General features: G+C 44.8%; 1 protein-coding gene across 1 annotated transcript in view; it reads left to right on the top strand.

Annotated features, from left to right (window-relative positions):
- The window catches only part of spega (striated muscle enriched protein kinase a), a 42,699-nt gene extending 22,027 nt beyond the window's left edge, over positions 1-20,672 (top strand). Inside the window, exons 5-40 of the mRNA XM_088289235.1 lie at positions 677-1,435; positions 1,525-1,847; positions 4,845-4,963; positions 5,036-5,124; positions 5,219-5,394; positions 5,636-5,819; positions 6,618-6,691; positions 6,767-6,925; positions 7,021-7,210; positions 8,466-8,695; positions 8,767-8,886; positions 8,969-9,073; positions 9,291-9,497; positions 9,859-9,982; positions 10,056-10,228; positions 10,305-10,417; positions 10,496-10,664; positions 10,755-10,854; positions 11,363-11,563; positions 11,663-11,720; positions 11,803-11,880; positions 11,963-12,135; positions 12,217-12,243; positions 12,313-12,465; positions 12,541-12,583; positions 12,660-12,725; positions 13,470-16,047; positions 16,131-16,298; positions 16,624-16,746; positions 16,904-17,068; positions 17,145-17,739; positions 17,811-18,050; positions 18,151-18,374; positions 18,450-18,525; positions 18,616-18,765; positions 19,555-20,672. Of these exons, the coding sequence (XP_088145361.1) occupies positions 677-1,435; positions 1,525-1,847; positions 4,845-4,963; positions 5,036-5,124; positions 5,219-5,394; positions 5,636-5,819; positions 6,618-6,691; positions 6,767-6,925; positions 7,021-7,210; positions 8,466-8,695; positions 8,767-8,886; positions 8,969-9,073; positions 9,291-9,497; positions 9,859-9,982; positions 10,056-10,228; positions 10,305-10,417; positions 10,496-10,664; positions 10,755-10,854; positions 11,363-11,563; positions 11,663-11,720; positions 11,803-11,880; positions 11,963-12,135; positions 12,217-12,243; positions 12,313-12,465; positions 12,541-12,583; positions 12,660-12,725; positions 13,470-16,047; positions 16,131-16,298; positions 16,624-16,746; positions 16,904-17,068; positions 17,145-17,739; positions 17,811-18,050; positions 18,151-18,374; positions 18,450-18,525; positions 18,616-18,765; positions 19,555-19,777 (8,755 nt within the window). The 3' untranslated portion in view covers positions 19,778-20,672. The remainder of the gene's footprint in view (positions 1-676; positions 1,436-1,524; positions 1,848-4,844; positions 4,964-5,035; positions 5,125-5,218; positions 5,395-5,635; positions 5,820-6,617; positions 6,692-6,766; positions 6,926-7,020; positions 7,211-8,465; positions 8,696-8,766; positions 8,887-8,968; positions 9,074-9,290; positions 9,498-9,858; positions 9,983-10,055; positions 10,229-10,304; positions 10,418-10,495; positions 10,665-10,754; positions 10,855-11,362; positions 11,564-11,662; positions 11,721-11,802; positions 11,881-11,962; positions 12,136-12,216; positions 12,244-12,312; positions 12,466-12,540; positions 12,584-12,659; positions 12,726-13,469; positions 16,048-16,130; positions 16,299-16,623; positions 16,747-16,903; positions 17,069-17,144; positions 17,740-17,810; positions 18,051-18,150; positions 18,375-18,449; positions 18,526-18,615; positions 18,766-19,554) is intronic.
- The last annotated feature ends 457 nt before the right edge of the window (positions 20,673-21,129 follow it).

Below are 21,129 nucleotides of genomic sequence, written 5' to 3'. Positions count from 1 at the left end.
TGTTTCTGTCGGCAGCGACTACTACGGCAGCATGTTCAGCCTCTACCGGGGGAGAACTTTCTCCATGCCCTTGTAGGAGAGTCCAAACGATCCGCAACCCCAAATTTAAAAAAGACGCTCAAGCCAAGACGTCATACATAAAATCTCCACGTCAGCATTTACTGTGGATTATGTTCTTTCATCGACTCTTTGTTTTGGTGCCACACTTTCCTTTGACTTGATGTTGCTGTGGGAGCATCTAACTCTTTCCCGTCACAACGGCCCCGCCATATTTATTATTGCACTGTGAGTGTACCTGCTGCACGTTTTCTGGAGTCTCACCTTTTGGATGAACACTTTTTACGCTTGCAGTGGCATGCGTCGGATGCTGACCTTGATCCAGTTTTAATATTAGCATGAACACACATTTCTAATCGCGGGGACTCTCTTTTAGGCATGACGTTTTGGGGGGGTTGTTGTCACTGAAAACGTACTTTTTCCCCTCACTTCACTCCATTTTGATATTACATGTGGCAAGTTGTATTTTTATGAGTGTGCCATCTGCACTTATTTGTTGTCTCCTGGAGCAGAACAACTGCATATTAAGACAAAATGACATGGACAGACATTTGCTTCTGGCAAATCTACAGGAGCTCTAACTTCACGCCTCATTACCCTTCAATCCTCATCCCTCCAGGATTCAGAGTGATGAAGAATCACAATGGGGTTTCCCCTCTGCACCCTCGAGCTCTCCTCAGACACCTCCCGTCCCATACACAACCCACCCGGAAGCCCTGAACCAAGACCAGGATGAGCACAGACCGCTCGATCAACTTTCTCAGCCTAAGACAGAGCAGGGAGCCGGTGTTGATGACAAGGGGGCGACCAAACAGGCTCGTGCAGGGCCCAAGTGCTCTGACAAGATCAAAGCTTTTGAAGAGCGAAGGGCGAGTGCGGCTCTGCCAGCCGTTGGATCCGTCTCAGAGTTGAATTACTACGGAAAGAGCAATGACGCCACAGAAAAGCGAGCAGGCTTCAAGCAACGTGCCTCCTCTTTGGAGGACAAGATGAGCTACTCACAGAGGGTGCAGGGCTACCAAAATAAGTTCAGTGACGAACTGGAAAGGATCAGAAAGCTTGTTGGGGGCGTAAGCATGAGAAAGGCATATTCGACTGAGCAGCTGGTGACAGGCAAGCTCGAGCCCATTGGCCCGCAAGTCGCTAAAAAGCTGGAGGCTGGGGAGCGAGCAATGAAGGGAGCACAGGCAAGGGAGGTGGGTAGACCACAAATCTTAACTAAAGCTCCGGAAAAAGCCAAGCCGAACCCAAAGACACACCCAGAGCATTACGCGCCACAAGGAAGAATGGGGAATATTAGCGTTACCATGGAGACAGCACTAGTTCACCAGTTGCCAGGGCAACCATTGCCAACAGCCACAAAGACCACACACGCCAGGTTTGGAGGGAATAATCTCTTCCGATGAATGCGTTCAAGAGAAGGCTTCAACTGTAAAATGACGCCATACTTTTTGTGTTTAAATGCAGGAAAAGCACACGGCAATCTCCAAACACTCTGGTTATCGCCTCAGCACAACACCAATCTCCTTTCAGTGAGGAAAAGGACAGATCCCCCAGTCCAACGGGGAAAAGACAGTCGCCGGTCACAGTGAGGGGATCCGAGTCACAGTATCCACCTCAGCCTCCTCGGCTCAGCCCATCACCCACACCTTCCGTCAGCCCGCTTCTAAAGAGGAGGAAGGCCGAGAAAGTGGCCATTCCGGCCATCCTGGTGGAGGATGAAACCACAAAGACTGAATGTGATGCAGGCCAAATGAGGCTGAATGAAGCGGACAATGGCCCTGCAGAAGGTAAATGTCTACCTTGTGACCATTGGTGTGATTTACGAGTACCGTATTTTCTGGACCATAAGGCGCACCCGTATATAAGCTGCAGCAATTTTTTTTGGGGGGGGGGGGGAATACATAAACAGATTGTTAAAACAGTGCCTTTTAACACGGCAACAACTTTGCTCATTAAAACAGAACAGACCCAAGCGAGAGAAAAAAATCGAAATGTATTTAGTGTATTTTCTGAACTATAGAGCGCCCCCTACTGGTGAAAGAAAAATCCACAGAAAAGACGCACCGTTGGATTAGCTGCATAGTTCAAAATCGAGGAAAAAAGAAGCGGAAAATACGGTATTATGACTATTATTTTTTTAATGCTTGAGATGTGTGTGTGTATGTTGACATACACACGCAGGTCTAAATACAGAGAAGTGCTTAAAATAAACAATCAAAAAGATAAAGATAAAGGATACTCTGATGATAACGAGAGAACGTTCAAGATTGTGCTTCAGCACAAAAGAGGATCAGACCTCCATTGTCTGACTTTCGCGACAGGCCTGCCAGAGCCCTGCCATCACTCATCGCAGTGGTGATTACCATGGCAACCCAGTCATAGTTCCAAATCTGACACCAAACGACATCACAGGCCGAGCGAGATTGAGGAAACTTTCAATCGAGAGAAAATGCGCTACTATTGTTCATCGTCTCTCCTCGTGCATGACGCGGCTCCGTCTGCAAATGCAAACGCTGTCACCGGCAGCTTGGGCCTGTGTTGCCATATTAGGCCAGTGAGTCCACCTTGCTGGGGTATTTTTAGCCACCCTCTTCTTCTTCAGGGTAAACGCGCTCTGCCTTGTGTCCCTGCTTGCGCTTTTTATCTCTCTTGATGTTCTCCAGCCAGCGTGAGCTAAAATGATTTGCAGGAAGCCACACGGCACAGCACTTAGTTTTTTTCCAGAGCTCCCGCACACAACGTCACGTGGACGTACAATTGAGACATCTCTTGTCATCTGCCGGGTGATCCGAGATCAATATCATTTGTCTGAAAGTCGGTGGCAGTTGGGGGGGCGTCAGGATGCCAGGAACGTCAGATGTTTTATTTACGGCAAGCAGGATCAGACGTGTGCAGCAGTTTTGTAAGAGTTGGCAGGGTTGCGTAAACACCCCAAGGAGTATTTATCCCCTGCAAACGTGACTCGGAGAATTGACTCTTGGTAGGTTGTTACATTTGGACCAAATTTTTATTTTATTTTTTTAGATTCCTTTCCAATAACCATAATTATACAGTGGTGTACTTTTTACTTTCCTTTTAAATTGTTTTGCGGCACTACGGTTGGGGTTTCGACTCCGGACTTTGTGGAGTTTGCATGTTCGCCGGGACTTGTGTAGGTTTTCCTCAAAATTGTCCTTTGGTGTGAATGTGAATGCTCGCTTTTTCTCTGTTTGTTTAAATGTGCAATGTGACCCGTCCGGGCTTTACTCCGCCTCTCGCCCGAAGTCGGCTGGGATAGGCTCCAGCACACTTGCAACGCGAGTGAGGATAAGCACCATCTCAATTTTTTTTCCTCCCATCTTGCCCACTTAGATGTTTAACATTCACTGCCATTGACGGGTATAGACGTCGAAAAGTGCATTCACTTTACCTGAGCTGGTAGTGAATGAGTTGAAAGAAATAATTTACGCATAGAATCAGAAATTGTCAATTCCGAATCAGGTTTCAATCACGTTGATAAATATCTGCGGCTATTGATTTATTTGCCAATATGACCAATTGATCAAACATAGCCTGCAATTGGGAGCTGTTTGATGGGATACAAACGGACTGACTTGGTGACATGTACCCGAATAATGTGCCTGCAGAATAGCAAAAGTGCAGCAAAAGCTGTAAGGGGTCATCCATTTTCTCCATTGGTTAACCTGTTCAAGGTCACGAGCAAGCAAGAGCCTATCGCAGCTGACGTCATGTGAATGATGGACAACATGTTTGGCCAAACATTCACGCAGTTGCTTAGTGGGAGCCAAACCCGAGTTGGTCAAAATAAATGGCGTGTAATGTTGGCTTCCGCGACGTGTTGCCACTGCCTGGTTTTATCATTTCTGATTCTGATTCTGTGTAATTGTTTACCACGGATTTAGCCTGTCAATTGTTCCAATAGCATAAGTGGATGTAAATAGACGGTCAGAAAAAAAAATCTGATCAGAGCACTAATTCCGCATTGGGCTTTTAGAACAATTTGTGTAAAACCGAGTTAATAAAGTGCCTCTGTTTTATCTGAGATGAGCTTCAGAGAAATTCAGTGAGGGTACCAGTGCTGCTCCATCGGGCCATCAATTAATTCTGACGCAAAGGTCCAGACAGTGCGTCTGCTCTGGCGCACTGGGAATAAGCAAGTTAAGGAGTCAGACATTAAGGGATTCATTCGTTATCTGCTTGTACGCACTGTGCACATCACAGCAAAGAAAACCAAACATTGTTTCAATCCAGAAGTTTTGAGGCCCTGCTGGTGCTGTCATATTTACTACTTCTAATATATTTACTTCTACTTAATAGCAAATAATTGATCAAATTAAGCAATTGCGTCTATTTCAATTTGAGAAGGGCCAAATGGCACGGTGGATGACTAGTTAGCACGTCCGCCTCGCAGTTCAGATTTGCAGAGTTTGGTTCCGGCTCCGGCTTTCATGAGTGGAGTTTGTGTGTTTTCCCCGTGCCTGAGTGGGTTTTCTCCGGGTACTCCGGTTTCCTCCCACATTCCAAAAACATGCATGGCAGGTTGATCGGACCTTCTGAATTGCCCCGAGGTGTGATTGTGTGCACGGATGGTTTGGTTTTTGTGTGCCTGCGATTGGCTGGCAACCAGTCCAGGGTGTACCCCGCCGACTGCCCGAAGGCAGCTAGGAGGGGCTTCAGCACGACCGCAACCTTTGTGAGGAGCGGCTCAGATAATGGATGGATGGAAGAGCCAAATGCTTGAAATTTGAATGCGATTCAAATGACGCAATCCCCTATTTTTCCAGAGCAAGGAGGGAGACTAAATGAGGATCACCTGAGTCCACAGTTAGGGGTGATGGAACTCCATGGATGTGCTTCTTCTCCGACGAGAAGTGTCCATTTCAAGGAGCCTCCCTCTTTCCAGGTAGAGCCCTTTCAGAGCTGCTGATAATCATCCCGAAGATTTATAACGCTCTAAATGATATGCTTTGAAAAGGTGGGGCCATGTGACCAAGCCGTGATGGAAGGCCAAGATGTTGTCATCTCAGTAAAAGTCACCGGGCAGCCCAAACCGATGGTTTACTGGTGATATATTTCGCTAAAACAGCGGCCAGACGTTACCTCACGCTCCTGTTTAATGACCTGCTACAGACCATGTGACCATGTTTTTCTCACCCAGGCTGAGGGACAAGGTCGCAGTGAAGACAGCAGGACGCTTCTCCTTGAGGGAGACGGAAGACGGGGCCAATGAGATCAGGATCATCTCAGCTCAGAGGTCGGATGCAGGGCTCTATGCTTGCAAGCTCGTCAATGAGAGCGGAACAACGCAAGAGGAGTGCAGAGTTGAGGTCAAAGGTGAGCAATCCAAAACCCATCTTAATGGCTATGTGACCAGTCTATCTATCTATCTATCTATCGATCTATAGATCAGTTCAGTTCATCTATAGATCTATAGATAGGTAGATACAAAGCTAGATAGCTAGCTAGCTACAATGCTAGATAGCTAGATAGAGAGCTAGATAGCTAGCTAAATCGCTATGTAGTTAGCAAGCTAGCTAGCTAGAATATTGACTTAAACAATTTACTTGATCATCAGCTGCAGCACAGACGCACCTGAAAATTATCCGAGAGGTCAAAGATCTGATGGTGGAGGCTGGCGAGTCGGCCATGTTTGAATGTCACATCACAGGACCGCCAGATGTGGATGTGGATTGGCTGTCCAATGGCAAGCTGATCCAGCCGGCGCTACTTAACTGCAAGATGCACTTTGATGGCAGGAGGTCAGTTCATTCTTTGATATTTTTTTTTTTTTCACGACTTAAAATCTCGTCAGCCTTGAATAAAGTCCTTTTAGTGCTCTTTCAGTCCAAGTATCTTGATTCAAAAAACATGTTTGTTGATGTAAATGTCACTTTATAGATAAGTATTAAAAAAGTAAGCAACTTTATTTAGTTTACTCGGGTGTTATACAGTATTTAAAGATTTGTGCGTTGACTAGTGGGCAAAGTGGGCTAGCACTCGTTAGCCTGGTCATCACGTTTACCAGACGTCTAAACAAGCTCATGATGATTAAAAGAATAACGACATTTTGACTTCACTTGATTCATATAATCTAATATAATTCAACCGCCCTTGATGTGATTCTTCAGCTTGAGTTGGAAATTTTTGATTTCCAATATTGGTTTCACTTTAGGTAGGCACATAAAAAGCATTCCTGTAAATATACCCACGGGTGTGTAACGTTATCTTCGACATGGCCACCGCGGAGTTCATCGGTGTGGTTGTTTTCATCATCTGCTGCCAAAGATTTTGTGTGAGCAACAGAGTCGGCAGCAGGTGCTTTCATCTTTTCAGCGTGCCTCGCTCCGGACAGACTGGACTCTTCCTCCACTTTGTGCTTCTTGTGATTTTATTTTGCAGAAACAAGTAACAAGGATGTTTAGGGAAAACACTGAATACAGTATCAGAACTCAATTATACAGTTTCTTTATGAAGTGTAGTGCAGTAAAAGGGAGTAATGAAGTATTTGTACTCCATGACAAGTCTGTTTTTGTACTTTACGCTCTGTTTTCTTTCAGATGCCGTCTGCTGCTGAATTCAGTGCACGAGGACGACAGCGGGACGTACACTTGCAAACTGAGCACAGCTAAAGGTGAACGACAGACCCAATTGGCCTGAGTCATGACATTGATGATGAGAAAATCAAAGCTTTTCATTTCATATGTAGATGAGTTGACCTGCAGTGCAAACCTGAAGGTGACTCCCTCCAAGGAGCCGTTGTTCACCCGCAGCCTGGACATCCTCGAGGTCATCGCAGGTCGCACGGCCCGCTTGGACTGCAAGGTGAGCGGGTCACCGGCGCCACAAGTCACCTGGATGCACTTTGGTAGGGAAGCTCAACTGACTTGCTGCGGTTTTCTCAGGAATCTTCACACGTGCTTTTCAAAGGAATGCCAATGTTTCTCCTCTTTGTGCCTTCAGAGACCAGAGTGGAGGAGAGCGACAACGTGTGCATTCTCAGCGAGGGGGGCCGCCACTCGCTTGTCATAGCCAACGTTAGCAGCGACACGGAGGGCTTCTATACGGCCGTGGCTCAGAACATTCATGGGAAGTCTGAATGCACCGCTGAACTTTACATACAAGAGCACAGGGGTGCTGTCGCCTCTCACATGTAAGATGGCAGGATCAAGTATTTTATGTTGCGTGATGATATGGACCCATGCAGAATAAATGTTCTCATTTCCAAACTTGTTGCTGGACAAATAACATAGCATTAGTGAAGTGTTCACATCCGCATAATTTTGACCCTGAAAACATGAAAGAAAATCCAAAATGAATTCAAACATGTGCACCGAATTCCTATTTAAATATTATCGATAATGTGTCTCACGTAGTCATGCCATCCTTAGGAAAAACAGCGGATTAAATAAATAATTAAAATCCCATTTGACATCGCAGCTCACCATCAGTCTACCATATGATCAGCTACCAACGTTTTATATCAGGCACGTCAACCTCCACATAGGCTAAAGCGCTGTACATTTCAAATGCATTCAATATTAAACAAGCAGACTATAAAATATGGAAAAGAAACGTAAAAGAACATCGGGCATGACCAGAAAAAATAAGCATGAAGACATTAAGCTGAGTAAAAAGAAAAGAAAAAAATAGAAACCAAATGGCAGAAAACAGAGAAAATGAAATTAAACATATCAAACTGTCATGAGATCATACGTGTAGGTTATAAGAAGGGAATTTCAAGTGGAAAGGAAAAGGGGCAAGGCAAAGAATGCCACAATGTAGATAATGATAGCAACTATCAACCATATCCACTAAATCAAATGTGTTATTGATTGTGTAGGCTTTTTTTCAACCATTGGGGGAATATCTGACTGTCATCTCATCACAGTGGGGAACAGCAAATGAAATGAAAAGAGCAAATGCCCCAAATTTGACCCCAGCGGCATTACACATAAATAAGTCAAAATATTTGATTCTGTCTCTGAATATCTGTCACATATGATTTAACTACTAAAGTCCTACCCAGTGACCTAAACAAGAGGTCAAAAATGCTGTGGTCAACTCTATGGAATGCAGCAGTTAAGTCGAGAATCAGGTGGCTGACAATATAATCAAGTCAGCAGACAGGCGACTATCGATATCAAACCCCTCCGAGTTATATAAGGTTATAAATTCCGAAATGCTTTGATCTGATACCCAGTCAACCTACAGGTGGCGTGCTGCTTTTAGTTTATTTTTCTGTACATTGTTGTTCAGTTGGTTAGGTCAACTTTCTCGTTCATGGAAAATGATGCAAGAAGAAACAAATAAATGACAATGACAACATATTTTTGGGGGGCAGACGGAAGAAAAAGATATTGCAGACATAATGTAACATTTGTATTGTCCGATCTCTTACCCTGCAGGACCAAACTTGAGAAGATGCCATCCATCCCAGAGGAGCCAGAGCAGCTGGAGAGTGAAGTGGTGAGGAGAAGCATGCCAGACTTTGTCAAACCTCTGGCTGATCTGGAGGTGATTGAAGGCAAAGAGGCGGTGCTGTACTGCAAGGTGATGGGTCTTCCTTATCCCGTCATCACCTGGTACCACAACGGGAAGCGCATTGAGAGCAGCGAGGAGCGCAAAATGACTCAGAGTAAGACAAGACGCAGCAGGTGATTGATGAGCTCTTTGAGGGCTCATAAGAACCGTGTTTGTCTTCTTCAGACCGGGATGTCCACAGTCTGGTCATTGAGACGGCTTGTCATGCTGATGGCGGAGTCTACAAGGCTGTGATCGCAAACAAAGTGGGCAAAGCAGCCTGCTATGCACATTTATATGTTTCAGGTAACCCGACGTCGCATAGATTTAATTGAGTTTTTCCTCCTTTGACAAAATGTGAAAATATCGTTTTGTGCTTTCTGAAAAGATATTGTTCCAGATCCACCTGATGGCCCACCGGTCATAGAGGCTATCACAGGAAAAACTATAAGCCTGAGCTGGAACAAATCAAAGAGATTGAATCCATCCTATGGTACGGCATTTCTTTCTCCGTCATCTGTGAAAGATTATTTTAGAGTGTGCTTTAGTTAGTTAATGCCATTTACTGTGGTTCTAAAGAATCACGTTCCAGTTGTTCAATCCGGCTACTGGGCTCTTAGAGTGTAGCCACTGACTCATTAAATTTCTTAGCTGAGTTGTAAGATCTCTTGAGTGCTCTGCGGTTTCATACTTTTCTTGCTTCATTGCAGATTCTGGCTCCTTGTCATATGTTCTCCAGCAGCAACCTCTGGGCTCCATCCAGTGGTCCATTGTGGCATCCAACTTGAGGGAAACCAGTTATACCATTACCAACCTTTCCAAGGGGGTCCGCTACGCTTTCAGGATCCTGACGTCCACCGGCAAAACTCTTAGCAAGCCTTCACCATCCACAGATCTGGTCCAGCTCCAAGACAGAGGTATGAAGGGTGCCACATTTTTTGCTGGTCCGAAATCCCCTTTGAATTAAAATTGTTTGCTCAGAACTCATGTACGAATGGACTTTTCTTATCATTCAGACCGATAGAACGGGTTGCTACGATGCAAATATCCCCTCCAGCGCAAGTGTTTTTCAGTTCCCCCTTTTGGTCTTTTTAACATCGAATAATCGACTGAAAAAATAACAACACACACATCCCAGCATGTTGATTATTTGCTTCAGTTTCAATTTGGTCATCCGTGTAGCTCAAGGCAGACAGAATAGGTGGAATAATTGTTTCTAAAAGTTTCTTATGGCATTACAGTGAATGCTTGTTAGTCACAAAGCACATCTTTGCACAGGACCCTATTTGAGGAAAGCACCAGTCATCGTAGACAAACCTGACACTGTGTACGTGGTTGAGAATCAACCGGTCAGCATCACCATCACCCTGAACCATGTGCACGCCACAGTCACTTGGAAAAGGTCATTATTTACTTTTCATCTCGACAATCACGTAAGTGAATGTTGCTCAAGATGTCCCTTCTGTGTTCACCAGGAGGGGCGTGGCAATGGTCGACAAACCGGGAGTGTGCGAGATGAGCATGCCGGACGATGATCAACACTCCCTGAAGCTTCATCGCGTCAGAGCCTTGGACCTTGGCCAGCTGGTGGTGATGGCCAGCAACCAGTTTGGCAGCGACCTCTGCACAATGCAGTTGGTCATGGCAGGTTGGACCACGGCACATTTGGTTTCCTTGGTCTAAAGTTGCTAGAATTTATTTTTATTTTTTTAACCATTCCACAGTTCCACCAAAGTTTGAAACCATCATGGAGGATGTGGATGTGCCTGCTGGAGAAACATCCCGTCTCGCTGTTGTGGTAGAAGGGAAACCAGATCCAGACATACTGTGGTACAAGGTAGTCATTGCAACAGTTTGAATCCCTAAAAGTCATCTCTGAATATTTGATGAGGTGGTTTGTTGAAATGTTTCACAGGATGATCTGCTTCTCTCAGAGAGCAGCCACTTCACCTTTGTGTACGATGACCCAGAGTATTCTCTTGTGATCCTCAACGCCTGCACCGAGCACTCTGGCGTGTACACGTGCACAGCAAAAAACATGTCCGCGTCCAACTCCTGCAAAGCTGAACTGACAGTTCACACAGGTCCATACTAAGCATGGGAATCAAAAACTGTTTGTTGTGACATGCAAGCGGTAAAACAGACATATGTAAACGTGTGCGTGTTCGCTACAGAACAAAAAGAGGCCATAGAGCCAATGGAAGATGAGGGAACCATTCTCAGGAAGATGCGACGCTTGACAGACTACTATGACATCCACAAGGAGATAGGCAGGTATGCGTGCGTCCATCCTTGTGAATGATAAAGGCCCAGCAAAATGGGCCTGTTCTCAACTGACGACACAGTAATGACGAAACCATTTACCGTAGTATGGAAAAAAATAGCACTCAGTAGAGCACAGCCCTATACCATGGAGCAAAATGTTAACTAAAGTGGTGCAAAAGGTGTCGTATTTGTACATTGTTCATTTTTCCAAACCACAATTTGGCCTATAGCTCATTGTGTAAACAAGGAGCCTTCAATCCTGTTCCTGGAGGGCCGATGTCCTGCTTGTTTTCCATCTCTCCCTGCTGTAACAACACACTGGTGTTGAGCTCTGTCAAGAATGAGGCCGCAGGTGTCAATGAATGAATTTACCGCATTTTTCCATGGCAGATAACATCAAATGCAGACTTCCGTCATTAGGAGTATGTAGTGTTGCGTTATCTTATTAACAAACAAACAACGATTGACCCATAAAGTTGTTGCCAGAAGTAAGACAAATGTGCATGTTGTGTCTCAGGGGGACGTTTTCCTACGTGAAAAGAGTGACTCCGAAGAAGGGAAAGAACGAATTTGCCGCCAAGTTCACATCTGCTCGCGGGAAGAGGAAAGCCTTGGCCCTGCGAGAGATGGAACTGCTGTCCGAGCTGGACCACGAGCGGATCATCTTCTTTCATGACGCCTTTGAGAAAAAGAATTTGGTGGTGCTGATAACGGAGTTGTATCCTTTGTATATGCAGCTTTATTTGGAAGCAGACCGTGTTAGTGTGCTTATCTGTATAGTACTGTGCAGTGTTTTTTCCTCAGCTGTGGCTTGAAGGTGTCATGAGGAGATGTTAGAACGAATGTCCAGAAAAACTACAGTCACAGAGATGGAAGTGGGTTGGGTTCTGCTTACCCCAATGGACTCCAGTCACATGACCTAGACATCATCACGTCATCATTTGTGCATCTCCACAGATTCGTCGAAGTGTTCAGCAGGTGTTGGAAGGCCTTCGCTACCTTCATGAGAAAGACATCGCCCATCTCGACATAAAGGTAACCGTTAGTCTTCTCAGAATATATCAGATGCGTGTCGGATTACAAGAATTGATTGCTCTTGTGTTCATCGGTATTTTAGCCAGAAAACATTTTGATGGCAGTTGCCGGCAGTGACCAGATCCGTATTTGCGACTTTGGCAACGCCATCAGACTGGAGTCATCCGAGGAGCACTACTGCAAGTATGGCACCCCGGAATATGTGGCGCCAGAGATTGTGAACCAAACCCCCGTCTCCAGGGCAACGGACATTTGGTGAGCCAGCCTTCGAAGTACACCACTTGCAGCAAAGCACATCATCACCTCTGTTTTACGAGTCTGTGCTGCTTCTTACAGGCCAGTCGCAGTCATGACATATCTCTGGTAGGTCATACAGCAAGCGCAAAACTTTAACATGCCGTGTCTCATATCATGAATAAATCACTATTCCAGTCTGACAGGAGTGTCGCCATTCACCGGCGAAAACGACAGAGCCACGGTGTTAAACATTCGCAACTATAATGTTGCCTTTGACGAGACCATGTTCTCTGACCTCTGCAAAGAGGCGAAGGGGTTTGTTGTCAAGCTCTTGGTGGTGGACCGACTGTAAGTGCTCTCAGATGTGTATAAGTATGCACTGTATGTAACTAAACTGTGACATATTTGTCTTTGTTCTTCCAGGAGGCCAAGTGCCACTGAGTGCCTTCGTCATCCTTGGTTCAAGGTAGCTGCCAGACGTGTGTCTCATTTATTATTAGAATTAGAGCTCTTCAAAACATTGATGACATTTTATCTTGCAGTCAGAAAGTAACAAGAGCATCTGCACAGCAAGGCTCAAGCAGGTTTTGTCTAGAAGGCGATGGCAGGTACAACACACAAATTCAACAGTCGTCGACTGACTCCAAAATTAGGTACACCGACACAATCTAATGTGATTCAAGCAAGTATTTACCCACCGCACTGATTCTCAACACATTTTCTTTTCTGCTCTCGTTCGTTTCCTCCTTCAGAAGCTCCGAGTCAATTGCCTCGCTCAAGCTATCACCAGCAAGCACTTTTTGAGATGTTTGGTTTTGTTAAAACAGCAATTCCTTTAGCCACATTGGCTGCCTTTATTGCCTCTTTGTTTTGCAGAACAGTCAAACTGATTATTTCACTAAACTTAATTGTGCAGCGAGATCGCAAACACGAACCGTCCTTGTGTCTTGCAATGACTTCCGTCTTTTTTCTAATCGCAAGTAAACCGCCTAATTACAGTATCGTAAGCAGTTTGAGAAAAAGCCAACTGAGTCATCCGCGGGTCCAAGCCAAGACTGTATGTGATCCGAAAACAAAAAGTTTGTTCTTTTCTTCTTTTTTTTTTAAAAGAAAAATATATTGTTGTTCTTTTTTTTTTATAAAAGAAAAATATATTGTTCATTAATACCTTTCTGGAATGTCTAAACAAAAACAGAGATTTGTATTTTTTAAGGAAATAACAAAGATCATCTTCATTATAATCACATTAGATTGTCGAGGTATGCCAAATGAAGTGTCAGATGATTTCGTCATTTTTATCTGATTTCAAAAAGTAGGTCTTAATCACTTCTATTCTGATGTTTTCCCCTCAGCGCTCCTTAATCAGTTACAAATCAAAGATGGTGATGCGAACAATCCCAGAGCTTCTTAACGACTCATCTAGCCATGTTTCCATTGCCGTTGCACGACATTTAAAAGAAGGCTCCCCTCCACCTTCATCGTCTTCCGACTCAGAAGCAGACGTAGATGAGCTTCCTTTCATCCCTATGCCGCTATCGATGTTTTTTTCCGGTTCCAGAGTATCCCTGAATGAGATGCCCGGAGATGAACACGTCATAGAGGGGCCCAATGACATTGCTGATAGAGCTAAGAACAACCTGGACACATCTGGTATCAAAGGTGAAAGTGTGACATGTAAAGATGAAAACCCAGACGAGAATATAATACAACAGACAAAACGAGCTCCACTAAAAAAAGGATCAAGTACGGAGACGGACGAGTCTCAGACAAAAGCAAGAAGATCAACAATGAGGAGAGGCAGTTCTGCTGACTCTGCGTTGCTTCTTCACGTGGACCTAGAACAGGGTGATATCAATGAGGCTACAGAAGCGAGCAGCAATAGCCTGAAAAAGACAGCATCTCTAGAACTGCCCAACCGTAGCCCAAGCCCTGGAATCTCAAAGATAAGCCAGGAAGATTACGCCTTGAAACTGGAGCTCATGAGACAGCGGCTGCTCAGGGGAGGTAGCATCGATAAAAAGATGAGCGGCCTGCGAGGGCCCTTATTTGAAACACTTGGCATGGAAGATGAGAGACAGACAGGGTCTCTCGATCGCAATCTGAGGCGATCTAGAGCGGGGCCGTCAACACTGACGCGAGCTGCATCCTCTGAGAGTGCCGGACAGGACACACCAAAGACCAAAGTTTTTCCGAAAAGCGCTTCATTCACTCAAGAAGATTCTGAACCCATGCCGCTTCATCGCAGGTATGGAGCTCCCTTAGAAATCCCATCTTTAAGCACCGGCAGCACAGAGGGGAAGAAGCTTCAGGAGGCACCATCCATGTCTGCCCTAACAGAACAAACCATGATGGAGTCACCTACAGAGCGCAACTCATTTATATACCCAACAGAAGCGGACCAACACAACAAACAAAGCAATCAAGAGAAAAGGACCAATAAAGAAAAAGGAAATAAAGCAGAAGTTGAGGGAAGATCATCCTCACTTGTTCCTCCATTAATTGTGATAGAGGAGGATGATGAAGCAGAGGACAAAAGGAAAGCTCTTCGTATGAATAACGATAAAGAAACAGCACAAAACATAAAAGAATCATCTGCATATGGAAGCATCTCAGAATCAGTTGCCAGGTCATCTGGAACATCTGACCTAGTGTCCGGCAAGTTGAAAGAACGTGAACGGAAAGATATCGCTCCTTCGCCTCAACACCCGGCTGTGTTTGCCAAAGTCGTAACTGCCGATCGATCCCCTGCTTCCCTTTCCTCATCGTCAAATACAGAAATTTCTGGCATGCCGCGCCAGCCGCTACTCAGAAAAGATATCAAAGACATTGACTCGGAGGAGGTCTTCGAAGCCAGATTCAAGAAGCGGGAGTCATCTTTGACACGTAGCCTCAGAAAGCTAGCCAGAAACAAATCAGAAGAAAAATCACCGACATTGAGCCGAAAGATCGGTCGTGGCGACGATGAGGTTTACAGGCCGGGGCAGAGGGGAGCACCCCTTGAAATGGTCTCCAAAGGGCTACAAGCGATGTCCAAATCAGTTCAAGACCTCCGGGAAGAAAGGGAAAAAGAACCAGGCTTAAGCTTTATGGGGAGGTGGTCGATGCGGGGAAAGTCATCAGTTGATAAAAAAACAGAGAAGTCAAAAGAAAGAAAGACTCCTGCTGTTCAGGAAAGTGCAGCCCCAAAGAGGGTTACTTGGGCAATTGGTCGTAGTAAATCTTTGGACACAAATGAGCAAGAAGAACGGGCACGAACAAAAGCTGATGAGTCTGCGGTTTCTGCAATGAGACGCATGTTTGAGAACAAAGTGGCCGGAATCTCTGCAAAAATACGGAGCCAGTCAGAGGACAGGAAGGATAAGACTGCAGAGGAAATTCAGAAGGAGCAGCAACTGAGGAGGATCACAGATTCCCCAATCCTTGCAATGCGACAGAAGTTTGAGAACAAAGTCGCAGGAAAGTCCACAAAAATCCGCAGTCTTTCAGACCAAAGACAAGAGAACACAGAGGGAAAGAAGACACCGCTGTTTTCTCGCCATCGCCACACACAGTCTGAGGGCCGAGGACTGAAAGGAATGGACGTGCCTGAGAATCAACTTGCAAAACAGGCAGGGGTGGCCGTGTCAAAGGAGTCAATCGAATCCACTTCCAGTGTTCAATCCGAGAAAGAGAACGATCGGCGGTCTAGATGGGACAGGTGGGGTCTGACCAAGAACAAAAAAGACAAAACACCTTCTCAGACTGACATCATTTTGCCCACCTCAAAAGAGGAAGAGACGTCCCACACGCAGAGGTTTTTCCGTTCCGCTTCGGATTTTCCACCTGTGTTCCATATCAAACTTAAAGACCAAATCCTGCTCGAGGGAGAGCAGGTCACCCTCAGTTGTCTCCCTGCCGGAAGTCCGCATCCTGACATTGCATGGATGAAAGGTGATAGCATTAGAAAAGCTGTACAGAAACTCAAACATTCAGAGTTCTGATTCTGTTTTCTGCATTTTTGTTTCATCTGACAGATCGGAAAGCTGTGGATGGGGATGACCGAATCAGTCTGATCTCCCATCCGGATGGCAGGCAGCTTCTTACCATCCAGAAGTGCAGCCAAAGAGACGCTGGGGTGTACGAGTGTGTCGCTACCAACCCCCTCGCTGCCATCACCACTTCTTGTACACTGACCATAGCTTGTAAGTCAAACCAAGCAGCCGTCCAAACATTGAACTCTCTCAACTTTCTCATCTTTTTTCACACACCGCATCATCCCTATAATGCAACGGAACAATGGAGTATTTAAGTTTTGATGGGAGAGGGGATTGAATGAATACAGTCGTAATGAGCTTTTTAATGGGAGACTATTAACCACGCAATGTGAGATACTTTGGGGGTAAAAAAAAAAAAACAACTTTAAGAATCTGCATTTTGAAGCACAATAAGATAAATATTCTGCCAACAAACAGTGACCATCGCTTCATTTTGGTGCTTTTTTTCCCCCCTTTTCCACAACAATTCAAGATGTTCCCAAGAGACCTGGGACCCCCGAAGTCCCTCAGACATATAACAACACGGCCCTGGTGCTTTGGAAGCCATCTGACACCAAGCCTCCGTGCAGCTACACACTGGAAAGAAAGACGGAAGGTAAAAAAAATAAACTTAAATTTGAAACTGTACCAATAGGAGATGTGGAAACATATGTCTATGGAGAGATCAGTATGTCGCTTTCATTTCATTTGGCGTAAATAATTTTTTTGCTGTATCATTTTTCAATGACATGCATTACATCTTGTTTTTTCAGGAGATTCGACGTGGCAAACTGTTGCCACCGGAGTGGTTGACTGCTACTACAATGTGACAGACTTGCCGCAAGGTGACGTGTTCCGGTTTCGAGTGTTCTGTGTGAACAAGGCAGGACAAGGGCTGCATAGCAACTCTTCAGCGCCAGTCAATTTGGATTCAGGAGGTAGTACCAGAATGTCACGCTAAAAATGAAGAAGCAGTCAAATATTTTTGTAAATAAATTGTTTTGTTGTGGTCAGCTGAAGAGGCTTCACCTGTGGTGGCTGTTGTCAAGACCGCTGCCATTCCCGGAACTCTGGCATCCCCCCCAAGTTTCCTGCCATTCACATCCACGAAGACTAGTACAACCTCAACCATGTCAAGTCCTGAAAATACAACTTCACCAGTGTCATCGCTTCCTCCTGCAATACTGCCATCATCCAATGGGGCTTCAAAATCCAGAGAGACTTTATCATCTCCATCTGCAATCACAAATACGCAAGATGCTCCAGAAATAAGTTCTAAACTTCCATCAGCACCATTTATAGTGGCCAAACTCCAGAGTCCAGTGAACATTGTGTCTCCTATGCAGACCCCAACCCCTCTTGTAACGCCTCCTTCAAGTCCCGCCAAACCTGTATTAGCGCCCATTTACATCCCCACCACCACAGCTTCTTTAGCCCCATCGCCAATGTCCTTCTCCCCTAAAGTGCTCCAAACATCCAGCCTAAGCCCCATTGGTGAAGGGTCCTGTACGCCCACCAGAAGCACACCAGCTGGCCGCTCTACGCCCTCCACGGCTCTGCGCCAAGGGGTTCCACAGAAACCTTACACTTTCCTGGAGGAGAAATCCAGGTAAGGGGAAAATGTACAGGATTTAACATTAAACGTCACATTCCACATCCTCATAATCTATTATTTGCCAGGGGTCGCTTCGGAGTCATCCGCGAGTGCCGTGAGAACGCCACAGGCAAAATGTACATGGCCAAAATCATTCCGTATAGCCAAGAAAACAAAAAGGAAGTGCTGAAGGAGTACGAGATCCTAAAATCTCTGCACAATGAAAAAATCATGGCTCTGCACGAAGCCTATGTCACGCCACGCTATGTTGTGCTGGTGGCTGAGTACTGCAACGGCAAAGAGATTCTGCACAGTCTCATAGACAGGTAGGTCGGCCACGAACAGTCAATAAATGGCACGTACAAATGAGAGCGCCGCCCTTCAAATTCTCCTCCCCCCACCCCCCAACTGTGCACGATACTGTAGGTTCCGCTACTCTGAGGATGACGTGGTCGATTACTTAGTCCAGATCCTCCAGGGAGTCGAGTACCTCCACAACCGGCGGGTCCTCCACTTGGACTTGAAGCCCGACAACATTATGGTGACAAACCTCAACGCTATCAAGATTGTGGATTTTGGAAACGCTCAAAGCTTCAACCCACTTAGTCTCAAGCAGCAGGACTTGAGTCCAATATCACTGGAATACATGGGTGAGGACAATCATTCTCTTAGAATATCAATTTCTATTTTATGAGGTTTCACCCTTGTAACAAATGTGCTTGAAGCTCCTGAGGTTGTGAAAGGTGAAGTAGTGGGGCCTCCCGCAGACGTTTGGACAGTTGGCGTTGTGACTTACATCATGTGAGTCTAATATCTGCATGAACTCACTTTGATCCATTTACAGCATGTTAAAAATCAACACCAACTTGTTTTTTTTTCATGTACGGGAAGGCTCAGCGGCCAACTGCCCTTTGAAGACAAAGATCCTCAGCGTGTGAAATCCAAGATCCTGATGGCGAAGTTTGACCCGACAAAACTTTACCCCAACGTCTCCCAAAGTGCCGCAGCTTTTGTCAAGAAAATGTTGAGCAGTTATGCTTGGTGAGAAATCTGTTACATTTGAAAACTATTCGAGAATGAATGGAGGAGGACTCAAAACTAATTACAAATGTGTACATCGTTTGTAACCTCTGTGCCAAATCTGATGTTTTTTCCTGAAATGAACGTATTGGTGATTTTCCTTCTTTTTCATAATTGAGGCAACACTGCTCCCTGCTGGGAAAAATGAGTTCATGTTCTGTCGGGCAACAGGCGACGTATTGTACACCAGTGGTCCCCAACCTTTTTTCCGCCGCTCACGGGTTCACCAGTCCATAAATAAATCGCAGGCACTTGTTGCTAATGCTAACGGCTAGCTGCTAGCTAGTAGTAGCCACTAACGCTGGAGACTTGCGTCGTGTCATACAGTGAAGGTGTAATTAACCAGTGGTTTGTTAGTGTCCAACCGAATGTGATTTTGTGATGGCGTTGTGTTGATGTTGGTGGCAACTATGTAATGTCAATTAAAACCACGATGAAGAAAGTCAGAAGTTCGAAAACTGAAGTCAAGTTAGCCGTTACGCCAACTTCAAAGTAAAAGTCCACAAAGGCTATTGCATTGTCATCAATGACTCAATGCATTATTTCTTAAGTTTTATTTTGAAGTCAGCCAATGTGCAGGCGACATATTGAGTATGTTAACAATTTCCTTGACATGTTTGTCTGAAATGATGGTTCTCGGAAGAGACAGAACAAAATCGTTTTCAGAAATTTCAGGACTCGTTTTACTTCATAGTGCCAAAATGCTCCCATACATGCGACTTATGCGTGTGTATGTGTGTGTGTGTCTAGGGCCCGCCCGACCACGCGCGACTGCTTCACACAAGCCTGGCTTCAGGACTCTTACATGATGAAGCTGAGGAGGCAGACCCTCACCTTCACCACGGGCAGACTCAAAGAGTTTTTGGTGGCGCAGCAATGCCATCGCGCTGAGAGCACAACCAAGCACAAGGTGCTGCTGCGCAGCTACCAGAGAACACCCAAGCCTGAGGCTCACGTTCCCGACTCCAAGTGAAATTCATGAGGACGGGGTGATTCGTTTGGGTTGCATTTGGAAACGTCCAACATGATGCATCACTCCCGGCTCTGTTCTCCAGTACAAGGACTCCGAAATCTACAAATAAAAAATGGATCGGTGTTATTTGGTTCGCTGCACATTTCCATCAACCTCTCCCACTTTGAGTGAAATTATTTTTTTTCTAAAATTAGTCATTCAGCACAAAAAAAAATCACAAACTTTGTTTTATATAATGCACCACCCTTGGGAATGTAAATCATACTATGAGCTGCTAACTTATGCTTGCATTTACTTCTACTTCTTACTTACACTTTAAATCCCACCCCCCCCCAAAAAAAACATTTTCCTTAAAACTGTTTACTTTTTTCATGTTAATTTATTTGCATGTGTGTGCGAGTGTAGGCATCTCTGAATCACTTTTTGGCTCACTAAGATGGAGAGAAAAAGGGTGTGTCTTTGTGGTTGCTGGGTAAGGATCACACAGCAAATGTCTGCATCTGTTGTTGAACATGTATTACAGGTAGGACGCCCACTGGTTACTTGCTGTGGTTCCTCACTATTACACTTAGCTCGGCGAAATGATGTTTGCCCAGTCAGTGCCTAGATTGGAGTCAAATCCAAAATGTGTTTCTTTTAATGTGTCTGCTGGTTCGAATTCAATTGTGATGAGTTAGTTGGAAAAACACAGCTGTTGCAATTATACAAGTCGGACTGACAGAAACGATAGCATTTAACAGCCGTGTGTGTTAAAACACTACTTTTTCTATGAATTTAGATGGTGGAAGAGTTGTAAATGTGCCAACTTGCTGTGTTTATATGTCAGATATGTTGTTTTTCAGACACAGTATGTAATAAAGTACAATTTGCCTATTTTGTGTGAGCGCCGCACAAATTTGTAGTGTAGTCCTATTTTTCTATATCCTGTGTTTATATACAAACGGAGTGGGATTTGACTTTTTCACTTCACAAAAAAAAAAAAAGTATGTTTCAAATGTAAACAAAGTCTTTCACTACAGGGAAACTGATGCAGAAATGACACAGCAAGAGTCTGGTGTTAGTACACCACAATAGAAGGTTATCCCTCATATATTATACATGTATATTATTTTGCCTGAAAACGTGTACAAAATGTTTATTTTTAAAAGAAAAATACACTTCAGCACAAACGAAGGACCGCATCTGAATTAAATGACCAGCATACTGTCAACTTAAGTTAGCAATAGCAAGTGGACAATCATCTTTTGATGTGCCGGCTCACCCATCAGCGAATGCTAAGGCCTTCGTGTACTATAGGGGGCGCTAAAACACATAAATTTCTCTCTCAATATTATTATATGCAAATAAATTAT

The sequence above is a fragment of the Idiotropiscis lumnitzeri genome, chromosome 3 (genome assembly GCF_059441095.1).
Source record: "Idiotropiscis lumnitzeri isolate Australia: NSW breed Sydney's pygmy pipehorse chromosome 3, RoL_Ilum_1.0, whole genome shotgun sequence".
Classification (NCBI taxonomy): Eukaryota; Metazoa; Chordata; class Actinopteri; order Syngnathiformes; family Syngnathidae; genus Idiotropiscis; species Idiotropiscis lumnitzeri.
The sequence above is the reverse complement of the archived record's forward strand: the minus strand, read 5'-3'. Positions and strand labels throughout refer to the sequence as shown.